The sequence below is a fragment of the Pristiophorus japonicus genome, unplaced genomic scaffold (assembly GCF_044704955.1).
Source record: "Pristiophorus japonicus isolate sPriJap1 unplaced genomic scaffold, sPriJap1.hap1 HAP1_SCAFFOLD_1092, whole genome shotgun sequence".
Taxonomy (NCBI): domain Eukaryota; kingdom Metazoa; phylum Chordata; class Chondrichthyes; family Pristiophoridae; genus Pristiophorus; species Pristiophorus japonicus.
In genome coordinates, this window is record NW_027250748.1 from 25160 (window position 1) to 37500 (window position 12341).

At 53.1% G+C, this 12341-nt stretch overlaps 1 protein-coding gene across 3 annotated transcripts in view; it reads left to right on the forward strand.

Moving 5' to 3' along the window:
- The window catches only part of copa (COPI coat complex subunit alpha), a 104345-nt gene that overhangs the window by 19951 nt on the left and 72053 nt on the right, over nucleotides 1-12341 (forward strand). For all 3 annotated transcript variants that reach the window (XM_070870026.1, XM_070870028.1, XM_070870027.1), the window contains exons 8-9: nucleotides 4968-5077; nucleotides 7756-7865. In XM_070870026.1, coding sequence (XP_070726127.1) covers nucleotides 4968-5077; nucleotides 7756-7865 — 220 coding nt within the window. The remainder of the gene's footprint in view (nucleotides 1-4967; nucleotides 5078-7755; nucleotides 7866-12341) is intronic.

Consider the following 12341-nt stretch of genomic DNA (forward strand, 5'->3'; position numbering starts at 1 on the left):
CGGTGGTGGATTTGAGGTATCTACTGTACATGGTCCGTGTCTCTGGGCCATACAGGAGTGCGGGTATCACTACAGCCCTGTAGACCATGGGCTCGGTGGTGGGTTTGAGGTATCTACTGTACACGGTCCGTGTCTCTGGGCCATACAGGAGGGCAGTGTATCACTACAGCCCTGTAGACCATGGGCTCGGTGGTGGATTTGAGGTATCTACTGTACACGGTCCGTGTCTCTGGGCCATACAGGAGGGCAGGGTATCACTACAGCCCTGTAGACCATGAGCTCGGTGGTGGATTTGAGGTACCTACTGTACAGGGTCCGTGTCTCTGGGCCATACAGGAGGGCAGGGTATCACTACAGCCCTGTAGACCATGGGCTCGGTGGTGGGTTTGAGGTATCTACTGTACACGGTCCGTGTCTCTGGGCCATACAGGAGGGCAGGGTATCACTACAGCCCTGTAGACCATGGGCTCGGTGGTGGGTTTGAGGTATCTACTGTACACGGTCCGTGTCTCTGGGCCATACAGGAGGGCGGGGTATCACTACAGCCCTGTAGACCATGGGCTCGGTGGTGGATTTGAGGTATCTACTGTACACGGTCCGTGTCTCTGGGCCACACAGGAGGGCAGGGTATCACTACAGCCCTGTAGACCATGGGCTCGGTGGTGGGTTTGAGGTGTCTACTGTACACGGTCCGTGTCTCTGGGCCATACAGGAGGGAGTGTATCACTACAGCCCTGTAGACCATGGGCTCGGTGGTGGATTTGAGGTATCTACTGTACACGGTCCGTGTCTCTGGGCCATACAGGAGGGAGTGTATCACTACAGCCCTCTAGGCCATGGCTTGGTGGTGGATTTGAGGTATCTACTGTACATGGTCCGTGTCTCTGGGCCATACAGGAGGGCGGGGTATCACTACAGCCCTGTAGACCATGGGCTCGGTGGTGGGTTTGAGGTGTCTACTGTACACGGTCCGTGTCTCTGGGCCATACAGGAGGGCAGGGTATCACTACAGCCCTGTAGACCATGGGCTCGGTGGTGGGTTTGAGGTATCTACTGTACACGGTCCGTGTCTCTGGGCCATACAGGAGGGCAGGGTATCACTACAGCCCTGTAGACCGTGAGCTCGGTGGTGGATTTGCGAGCCTGGTCTTCAAACACTCTCTTCCTCAGGCGTCCTCAGGCTGCACTGGCGCACTGGAGGCGGTGTCGTATCTCGTCGCCAATATCGGTGCATGTTGATCAGCTCCCGAGGTACGGGTTGTCCAGGGACACACCGTGGACCTTGATGACCAGGGGGCGGGCAGTGCTGTGAGGCGGGCACAGACCAGCGAAGGGGCCTCTGCCTTCCGGATGTTTCGCGTGAGGCCCCCATGCATTCCTGCGCATCCGTAACTCCATCCTGCAGTCCAGCCTTGACTTGCATTGGGAGCAGTTCGGAGAAGGCTCGCTCTGTTGTGACTGAAATGGCTTTGACCCCCCCGCACACCCGTTCGACCCCAGTCCGCAGGAAGGCGTGCACTGGTTCTGACAGTGGGACCGAGACCCGGTCGGAAAGTTGCCAAAGCAGTTCACGACTCCTTCTGGCAGCTCGACGAGGTCCCACACCAGAGATTCGCGTGCAAAGTTCAAGCGCGTGGGATTGCCGGGGGAGTGGGGTGTCGTGTCCTGGCGGGGATTGGGAACTGGCTGACCAGCAGCAAGCAAAATGTCGGGAGCACTTTTCAGAGTGGCAGGCGGTGATTGGGAGGGTGCCGCAGGGATCAGTGGTGGGGCCCCAGCTATTTAGAATTGTGCATCAACGATTTGGACGCGGGGATTGAGTGCCGTGTCTCCAAATTTGCGGATGACACCAAGCTGAGTGGCAGGGTGAGCTGCGAGGAGGATGCTACGAGGCTGCAGGGCGACTCGGACAGGTTCGGTGAGTGGGCAAATGCGTGGCAGATGCAGTTTAGTGCGGGTAAATGTGAGGTTATCCACTTTGGTGGTCCAAAACAGAGAGACAGACTATTATCTGAATGGTGACAGATTAGGAAAAGGGGAAGGTGCAACGAGACCTGGGTGTTGTGGTACATCAGTCATTGAAGGTTGGCCATGCAGGTACAGCAGGCGGTGAAGAAGGCAAATGGTTATGTTGGCCTTCATAGCGAGGGGGATTTGAGTCCAGGGGGCAGGGAGGTGTTGCTACAGTTGTACAGGGCCCTTGCTGAGGCCACACCTGGAGTATTGTGGACAGTTTTGGTCTCCTAACCTGAGGAAGGACGTTCTTGCGATTGAGGGAGTGCAGCGAAGGTTCACCAGACTGATTCCCCGGGATGGTATCAAGAAAGACTGGATCGACTGGGCTTGTATTCACTGGGAGTTCAGAAGAATGAGAGGGGGACCTCATAGAAAGGTGTCAAATTCTGACAGGACGGGACGGGTTAGATGCGGGAAGAATGTTCCCCGATGTTGGGGAAGTCCAGAACCAGGGGGCTCACACAGTCTGAGGATAAGGGGCTAAGCCATTTAGGACCGAGATGAGGAGAGACTTCTTCACCCAGAGAGGGGTGAACCTGTGGAATTCTCCACCGCAGAGAGTTGTTGGGGGGCCAGTTCGTTGGATATATTCAAAAAGGAGTTGGATGTAGTCCGGGGGGATCAAGGGGTATGGTGAGAAAGCAGGAAGGGGGTACTGAAGTTGCATGTTCAGCCATGAGTTCATTGAATGGTGGTGCAGGCTCGAAGGGCCGAATAGCCAACTCCTGCACCTGTGTTCTCTTTCGATGAAGGTGCGAATTTGTTGCATAGAAACCGAGAAGGCAATTCGGCCCTTCGAGCCTGCACCACCATTCGATAAGTCCACGGCTGAACATGCAACTTCAGTACCCCATTCCTGCTCTCTCTCCCCATACCCCTTGATCCCTTTGGCCGTAAGCCCCACATCTAACTCCCTCTCGAATATCTCCAACAAACTGGCCCCTCAACAACTTTCTGCGGTAGAGAATTCCACAGGTTCACCACTCTCTGGGTGAAGAAGTCTCTCCTCATCTCGGTCCTAAATGGCTTACCCCCTTATCCTTAGACTGTGTGAGCCCCCTGGTTCTGGACTTCCCCAACATCGGGAACGTTCTTCCTGCGTCTAACCTGTCCCGTCCCGTCAGAATTTTAAACCTTTCTATGAGGCCCCCCTCTCGTTCTTCTGAACTCCCAGTGAATACAAGCCCAGTTGATCCAGTCTCTCTTGATACGATCCCGGGAATCAGTCTGGTGAACCTTCGCTGCACTCCCTCAATAGCAAGAACATCCTTCCTCAGGTTAGGAGACCAGAACTGTCCACAATACTCCAGGTGTGGCCTCACCAAGGGCCCTGTACAACTGTAGCAACACCTCCCTGCCCCCTGTACTCAAATCCTCTCGCTATGAAGGCCAACATAACCATTTGCTTTCTTCACCGCCTGCTGTACCTGCATGCCAACCTTCAATGACTGATGTACCATGACACCCAGGTCTCGTTGCACCTCCCCTTTTCCTAATCTGTCGCCATTCAGATAATAGTCTGTCTCTCTGTTTTGTACCACCAAAGTGGATAACCTCACATTTACCCGCACTAAACTGCATCTGCCATGCATTTGCCCACTCACCTAACCTATCCAATTCACTCTGCAGCCTCATAGCATCCTCCTCACAGCTCACACTGCCACCCAACTTAGTGTCATCCGCAAATTTGGAGATACTACATTTAATCCCCTCGTCCAAACCATTAATGTACAATGTAAACAGCTGGGGCCCCAGCACAGAACCCTGCGGTACCCCACTAGTCACTGCCTGCCATTCTGAAAAGTCCCCATTTACTCCTACTCTTTGCTTCCTGTCTGACAACCAGTTCTCAATCCACGTCAGCACACTACCCCCAATCCCATGTGCTCTAACTTTGCACATCAATCTCTTGTGTGGGACCTTGTCGAAAGCCTTCTGAAAGTCCAAATATACCACATCTACTGGTTCTCCCCTGGTCCACTCTACTGGAAACATCCTCAAAAAAATTCCAGAAGATTTGTCAAGCATGATTTCCCTTTCACCAATCCATGCTGACTTGGACCTATCATGTCACCTCTTTCCAAATGCGCTGCGATGACATCCTTCATAATTGATTCCATCATTTTACCCACTACTGATGTCAGGCTGACCGGTCTATAATTCCCTGTTTTCTCTCTCCCTCCTTTTTTTTTTAAACAGTGGGGTTACATTGGCTACCCTCCACTCCATAGGAACTGATCCAGAGTCAATGGAATGTTGGAAAATGACTACCAATGCATCCGCTATTTCCTAGGCCACCTCCTTAAGTACTCTGGGATGCAATCCATCAGGCCCTGGGGATGTCAGGCTGACCGGTCTATAATTCCCTGTTTTATTTCTCCCTCCTTTTTTTTTTTAAAAAGTGGGGTTACATTGGCTACCCTCCACTCCATAGGAACTGATCCAGAGTCAATGGAATGTTGGAAAATGACTACCAATGCATCCGCTATTTCCTAGGCCACCTCCTTAAGTACTCTGGGATGCAGTCCATCAGGCCCTGGGGATTTATCGGCCTTCCATCCCATCAATTTCCCCAACACAAGTTTCCCGACTAATAAGGATTTCCCTCAGTTGCTCCTCCTGACGAGACCCTCTGCTCCCCTTTTCTATCCGGAAGGTTGTTTGTGTCCTCCTCAGTGAATGCCAAGTCACTCTGCGGCCTCATCTGTGTGGAATTCTCTGCCCCAGAGAGCTGTGGGGGCTGGGTCATTGACGACATTCAAGGCGGAGATCGACAGATTTTTGAGCGATAAAGGGAGTGATGGGTTATGGGGAGCGGGCAGGGGAAGTGGAGCTCAGTCGCGGATCGTATTGCATGGCGGTGCACAATCGAGGGGCCGATTATGTTAAATGGTGTTGAGTTTAATCCTGATTGCTGATGTTCTCTCCCCTCCCTCTTGCTCCCCACACAGTGTATTAACTGGCCACAATCATTATGTGATGTGCGCACAGTTCCATCCTTCCGAAGATTTAGTCGTTTCGGCTAGTTTGGACCAGACTGTGCGCGTCTGGGATATTTCGGGTAAGCTGGGGTATCTCGTGGGTTGCGGGGTCGGGGGGAATTGTGCAAATGTGGTCTAACCCAGGTATGCGGAGACCGGAACTGTGTGCACGGTGCTCCCAGTGTGGTCTAACTCAGGTATGCGGAGACCAGAACTGTGCACGGTGCTCCCAGTGTGGTCTAACCCAAGTATACGGAGACCAGAACTGTGCACGGTGCTCCCAGTGTGGTCTAACTCAGGTATGCGGAGACCAGAACTGTGCACGGTGCTCCCAGTGTGGTCTAACCCAAGTATACGGAGACCAGAACTGTGCACGGTGCTCCCAGTGTGGTCTAACCCAGGTATATGGAGACCAGAACTGTGCACGGTGCTCCCAGTGTGGTCTAACCCAGGTATATGGAGACCAGAACTGTGCCCGGTGCTCCCAGTGTGGTCCAACTCAGGGATACGGAGACCAGATCTGTGCACGGTGCTCCCAGTGTGGTCTAACCCAAGGTATACGGAGACCAGAACTGTGCACGGTGCTCCCAGTGTGGTCTAACTCAGGTATACGGAGACCAGAACTGTGCACGGTGCTCCCAGTGTGGTCCAACTCAGGTATGCGGAGACCAGAACTGTGCACGGTGCTCCCAGTGTGGTCTAACCCAGGTATATGGAGACCAGAACTGTGCACGGTGCTCCCAGTGTGGTCTAACCCAGGTATATGGAGACCAGAACTGTGCATGGTGCTCCCAGTGTGGTCTAACCCAGGTATATGGAGACCAGAACTGTGCATGGTGCTCCCAGTGTGGTCTAACCCAAGTATACGGAGACCAGAACTGTGCACGGTGCTCCCAGTGTGGTCTAACTCAGGTATACGGAGACCAGAACTGTGCACGGTGCTCCCAGTGTGGTCTAACTCAGGGATACGGAGACCAGAACTGTGCCCGGTGCTCCCAGTGTGGTCTAACTCAGGGATACGGAGACCAGAACTGTGCCCGGTGCTCCCAGTGTGGTCCAACTCAGGGATACGGAGACCAGAACTGTGCACGGTGCTCCCAGTGTGGTCCAACTCAGGTATATGGAGACCAGAACTGGGCACGGTGCTCCCAGTGTGGTCTAACCCAAGTATATGGAGACCAGAACTGTGCACGGTGCTCCCAGTGTGGTCTAACTCAGGTATACGGAGACCAAAACTGTGCACGGTGCTCCCAGTGTGGTCTAACCCAGGTATATGGAGACCAGAACTGTGCCCGGTGCTCCCAGTGTGGTCCAACTCAGGGATACGGAGACCAGAACTGTGCACAGTGCTCCCAGTGTGGTCTAACCCAGGTATATGGAGACCAGAACTGTGCACAGTGCTCCCAGTGTGGTCTAACCCAGGTATACGGAGACCAGAACTGTGCACGGTGCTCCCAGTGTGGTCTAACCCAGGTATACGGAGACCAGAACTGTGCACGGTGCTCCAAGTGTGGTCTAACCCAGGTATATGGAGACCAGAACTGTGCACGGAGCTCCCAGTGTGGTCTAACCCAGGTAAATGGAGACCAGAACTGTGCACGGTGCTCCCAGCGTGGTCTAACTCAGGTATACGGAGACCAGAACTGTGCACGGTGCTCCCAGTGTGGTCTAACTCAGGGATACGGAGACCAGAACTGTGCACGGTGCTCCCAGTGTGGTCCAACCCAGGTATATGGAGACCAGAACTGTGCACGGTGCTCCCAGTGTGGTCCAACTCAGGTATATGGAGACCAGAACTGTACACGGTGCTCCCAGTGTGGTCTAACTCAGGGATACGGAGACCAGAACTGTGCCCGGTGCTCCCAGTGTGGTCCAACTCAGGTATGCGGAGACCAGATCTGTGCACGGTGCTCCCAGTGTGGTCTAACTCAGGGATACGGAGACCAGAACTGTGCACGGTGCTCCCAGTGTGGTCCAACTCAGGTATATGGAGACCAGAACTGTGCACGGTGCTCCCAGTGTGGTCCAACTCAGGTATGCGGAGACCAGATCTGTGCACGGTGCTCCCAGTGTGGTCCAACTCAGGTATGCGGAGACCAGATCTGTGCACGGTGCTCCCAGTGTGGTCTAACTCAGGGATACGGAGACCAGATCTGTGCCCGGTGCTCCCAGTGTGGTCCAACTCAGGTATACGGAGACCAGAACTGTGCACGGTGCTCCCAGTGTGGTCTAACCCAAGTATACGGAGACCAGAACTGTGCACGGTGCTCCCAGTGTGGTCCAACTCAGGTATACGGAGACCAGAACTGTGCCCGGTGCTCCCAGTGTGGTCCAACTCAGGTATACGGAGACCAGAACTGTGCACGGTGCTCCCAGTGTGGTCTAACCCAGGTATACGGAGACCAGAACTGTGCACGGTGCTCCAAGTGTGGTCTAACCCAGGTATATGGAGACCAGAACTGTGCACGGAGCTCCCAGTGTGGTCTAACCCAGGTAAATGGAGACCAGAACTGTGCACGGTGCTCCCAGTGTGGTCTAACCCAGGTATACGGAGACCAGAACTGTGCACGGTGCTCCCAGTGTGGTCTAACTCAGGGATACGGAGACCAGAACTGTGCACGGTGCTCCCAGTGTGGTCCAACTCAGGTATATGGAGACCAGAACTGGGCACGGTGATCCAGGTTGAGAAGAAATGGGAGCTGGTGTTGACCATTTGCAGTGATATCTCTTTTTTTGTTTGTCCACCGCTCTCCCGCAGGACTCCGGAAAAAAAACCTTTCCCCAGGAGCAGCAGAGACTGATGTTCGGGGCATATCTGGCGTCGATCTCTTTGGAACCACTGATGCTGTGGTAAAACATGTCTTGGAGGTAAAGCCATCACCTGTCGCGCCTCCATCTGCCCGTGTCTCCCTCCCTCGCAAGACTGAGCACACGACAGTATGAGAGCATGAGAATTAGAAGGCCCATTCAGCCCCTCGAGTGTGTTACACAGGAACAGGAGGCCCATTCAGCCCCTCGAGTGTGTTACACAGGAACAGGAGACCCATTCAGCCCCTCGAGTGTGTTACACAGGAACAGGAGGCCCATTCAGCCCCTCGAGTGTGTTACACAGGAACAGCAGGAGGCCCATTCAGCCCCTCGAGCCTGTTACACAGGAACAGGAGGCCCATTCAGCCCCTCGAGTGTGTTACACAGGAACAGGAGGCCCATTCAGCCCCTCGAGTGTGTTACACAGGAACAGGAGGAGGCCCATTCAGCCCCTCGAGTGTGTTACACAGGAACAGGAGGAGGCCCATTCAGCCCCTCGCGTGTGTTACACAGGAACAGGAGGAGGCCCATTCAGCCCCTCGAGCCTGTTACACAGGAACAGAAGGAGGCCCATTCAGCCCCTCGAGTGTGTTACACAGGAACAGGAGGAGGCCCATTCAGCCCCTCGAGTGTGTTACACAGGAACAGGAGGCCCATTCAGCCCCTCGAGTGTGTTACACAGGAACAGGAGGCCCATTCAGCCCCTCGAGTGTGTTACACAGGAACAGGAGGAGGCCCATTCAGCCCCTCGAGTGTGTTACACAGGAACAGGAGGCCCATTCAGCCCCTCGAGTGTGTTACACAGGAACAGGAGGCCCATTCGGCCCCTCGAGTGTGTTACACAGGAACAGGAGGAGGCCCATTCAGCCCCTCGAGTGTGTTACACAGGAACAGGAGGAGGACCATTCAGTCCCTCGAGCCTGTTACACAGGAACAGGAGGAGGCCCATTCAGTCCCTCGAGTGTGTTACACAGGAACAGGAGGCCCATTCAGCCCCTCTAGCCTGCACCGCCATTCAATGAGTTCATGGCTGAACATGCAACTTCAGTACCCCCTTCCTGCTCTCTCACCATACCCCTTGATCCCCCCGAGTAGTAAGGCCCACATCTAACTCCCTTCTGAATATCTCCAACGAACTGGCCCTCAACAACTTTCTGCGGTAGAGAATTCCACAGGTTCACCACTCTCTGGGTGAAGAGGTCTCTCCTCATCTCGGTCCCAAATGGCTTACCCCCTTATCCTTAGACTGTGTGACCCCCCTGGTTCTGGACTTCCCCCAACATCGGGGAACATTCTTCCTGCGTCTAACCTGTCCCGTCCCGTCAGAATTTTAGACCTTTCTATGAGGTCCCCCTCTCTCATTCTTCTGAACTCCCAGTGAACACAAGCCCAATTGATCCAGTCTTTCTTGATACGATCCTGGGAATCAGTCTGGTGAACCTTCGCTGCACTCCCTCAATAGCAAGAACGTCCTTCCTCAGGTTAGGAGACCAAAACTGTACACAATACTCCAGGTGTGGCCTCACCAAGGACCCTGTACAACTGTAGCAACACCTCCCTGTACTCAAATCCCCTCGCTATGAAGGCCAACATAACCATTTGCTTCCTTCACCGCCTGCTGTACCTGCATGGCCAACCTTCAATGACTGATGTCCCATGACACCCAGGTCTCGTTGCACCTTCCCCTTTTCCTCATCTGTCGCCCGTCAGATAATAGTCTGTCTCTCTGTTTTTAACCACCAAACCTCACATTTGCCCGCACTGAACTGCATCTGCCATGCATTTGCCCACTCACCGAACCTGTCCAAGTCGCCCTGCAGCCTCAGAGCATCCTCCTCGCAGCTCACACTGCCGCCCAGCTTAGTGTCATCCGCAAATTTGGAGATACTACATTTAATCCCCTCGTCTCAATCATTGATGTACAATTCTAAACAGCTGGGGCCCCAGCACTGATCCCTGCGGTACCCCACGAGTCACCGCCTGCCATTCGGAAAAGCCCCCGTTTACTCCGACTCTCTGCTCCCTGCCTGCCAACCAGTTCTCAATCCATGTCAGCACACTACCCCCAATCCCATGTGCTCTAACTTTGCACATCAATCTCTTGTGTGGGACCTTGTCGAACGCCTTCTGAAAGTCCAAATATACCACATCAACTGGTTCTCCCTTATCCACTCTACTGGAAACATCCTCAAAAAATTCCAGAAGATTTGTCAAGCATGATTTCCCTTTCACAAATCCATGCTGACTTGGACCTATCATGTCACCTCTTTCCAAATGCGCTGCTATGACATCCTTAATAATTGATTCCATCATTTTACCCACTACCGATGTCAGGCTGACCGGTCTATAATTCCCTGTTTTCTCTCTCCCATTTACTCCGACTCTTTGCTTCCTGTCTGCCAACCAGTTCTCGATCCATGTCAGCGCACTACCCCCCCAATCCCATGTGCTTTAACTTTGCGCATTAATCTCTTGTGTGGGCCCTTGTGGAAAGCCATCTGAAAGTCCCCAATATACCACATCTACTGGTTCCCCCCCCCTGGTCCACTCTGCTGGAAAACATCCTCAAACAAAAAATTCCAGGTTTGTCGGGCGTGCTTTGCCTTCCGCAAGCCCTTGCTGACTCGGGCTGATCTTGTCGCCTCTTATCCGCCCAGTTGTTGAGCGCAAACAGGGCGTCGCAGCAAGCCGGGAGGAAGGCAGGCCAACGGGCGCGTTGCGTTGGCGAGAGGGCCCCGGAGTCCAGCAGCAAGGGCGTCTTGCGACCGTTGGACAAGGGCCTTGGCGGGGGACCGTACCTGTGGAGCACTGCATGCAGGTGCTGGTCTCCTTCCCGGCGGTCACTCCGAGGGTGCTGAACCTGTGAGTTTCTCAACCTCAGAAAGACGTCGCAGGCCCAAGTCACTGCATGTGTTTCAGAGGGAGACGGATCGATTGGAGGGAGAATTAAACTCCTTCTCGACTCGGTTTTAAATGGGCTCCCCCGTATTTCGAGGCTGTGCCAACTAGTTCTAGTCTCCCCGACCAGTGGAAACAACCTCGATCTTGTCGATCCCTAAATGTGTCGACAAGATCACCCCCCCCCTCATCCTTCTGAGCTCCCAACGAGGAAAGACCCCAGTCTACTCAATCTCTCATCATAAGGTCAACCCCCTCATCTCCGGAATCAGCCCCGTGAATCGTATCTGTACCCATCTCCAAGGCCAGTATATCCTTCCTGAAGTCAGGCGAGCAAAACTGTGCACGCAGTACTCCAGCTGTGGCCTCACCAATACCCTGCACAGTTGCAGCAGGACCTCCCTGCTTTTGTACTCCATTCCCTCTCACAATGAAGGCCAACATCCCATTCCCGATTACCTGCTGCTCCTGCAAACTAACTTTTTGGGATTCATGCACAAGGACCCCCCCAGGTCCCTCTGTACCTCAGCATGTTGTAATTTCTCCCCCCTTCAAATAATATTCCCCTTTTACTGTTTTTTATTTCCCCCCAAGGTGGATGACCTCACACTTTCCGACATTGTGTTCCATCTGCCAAACCTTAGCCCGTTCGCTTAACCTATCCAAATCTCCTTGCAGCCTCTCTGTGTCCTCTACACAACCCACTTTCCCACTAATCTTAGTGTCATCTGCAAATGTTGTTACAATACACTCTGTCCCCTCTTCCAGGTCATCGATGTATATTGTAAACAGTTGTGGTACTCTACACAACCCACTTTCCCACTAATCTTAGTGTCATCTGCAAATGTTGTTACAATACACTCTGTCCCCTCTTCCAGGTCATCGATGTGTATTGTAAACAGTTGTGGTCCTCTACACAACCCACTTTCCCCACTAATCTCAGTGTCATCTGCAAATGTTGTTACAATACACTCTGTCCCCTCTTCCAGGTCATCGATGTGTATTGTAAACAGTTGTGGTCCTCTACACAACCCACTTTCCCCACTAATCTCAGTGTCATCTGCAAATGTTGTTACAATACACTCTGTCCCCTCTTCCAGGTGATCGATGTGTATTGTAAACAGTTGTGGTCCTCAACACAACCCGCTTTCCCACTAATCTCAGTGTCATCTGCAAATGTTGTTACAATACACTCTGTCCCCTCTTCCAGGTCATCGATGTATATTGTAAACAGTTGTGGTCCCAGCACCGATCCCTGTGGCACACCACTAACCACCGATTTCCAACCCGAAAAGGACCCATTGATCCCGACTCTCTGCTTTCTGTTCGCCAGCCAATTCTCGATCCGTGCTAATACATTTCCTCTGACCCCGCGAACCTCTATCTTCTGCAGTAACCTTTTGTGTGGCACCTTATCGAATGCCTTTTGGAAATCTAAATACACCACATCCATCGGTACACCTCTATCCACCATGCTCGCTATATCCTCAAAGAATTCCAGTAAGTTAGTTAAACATGATTTCCCCTTCATGAATCCATGTTGCCTCTGCTGGATTGCACTATTCCTATCTCGATGTCCCGCTATTTCTTAATGTTATAGTTATAGTTATAGCCACAACTGTCCCATCAAACACTCCC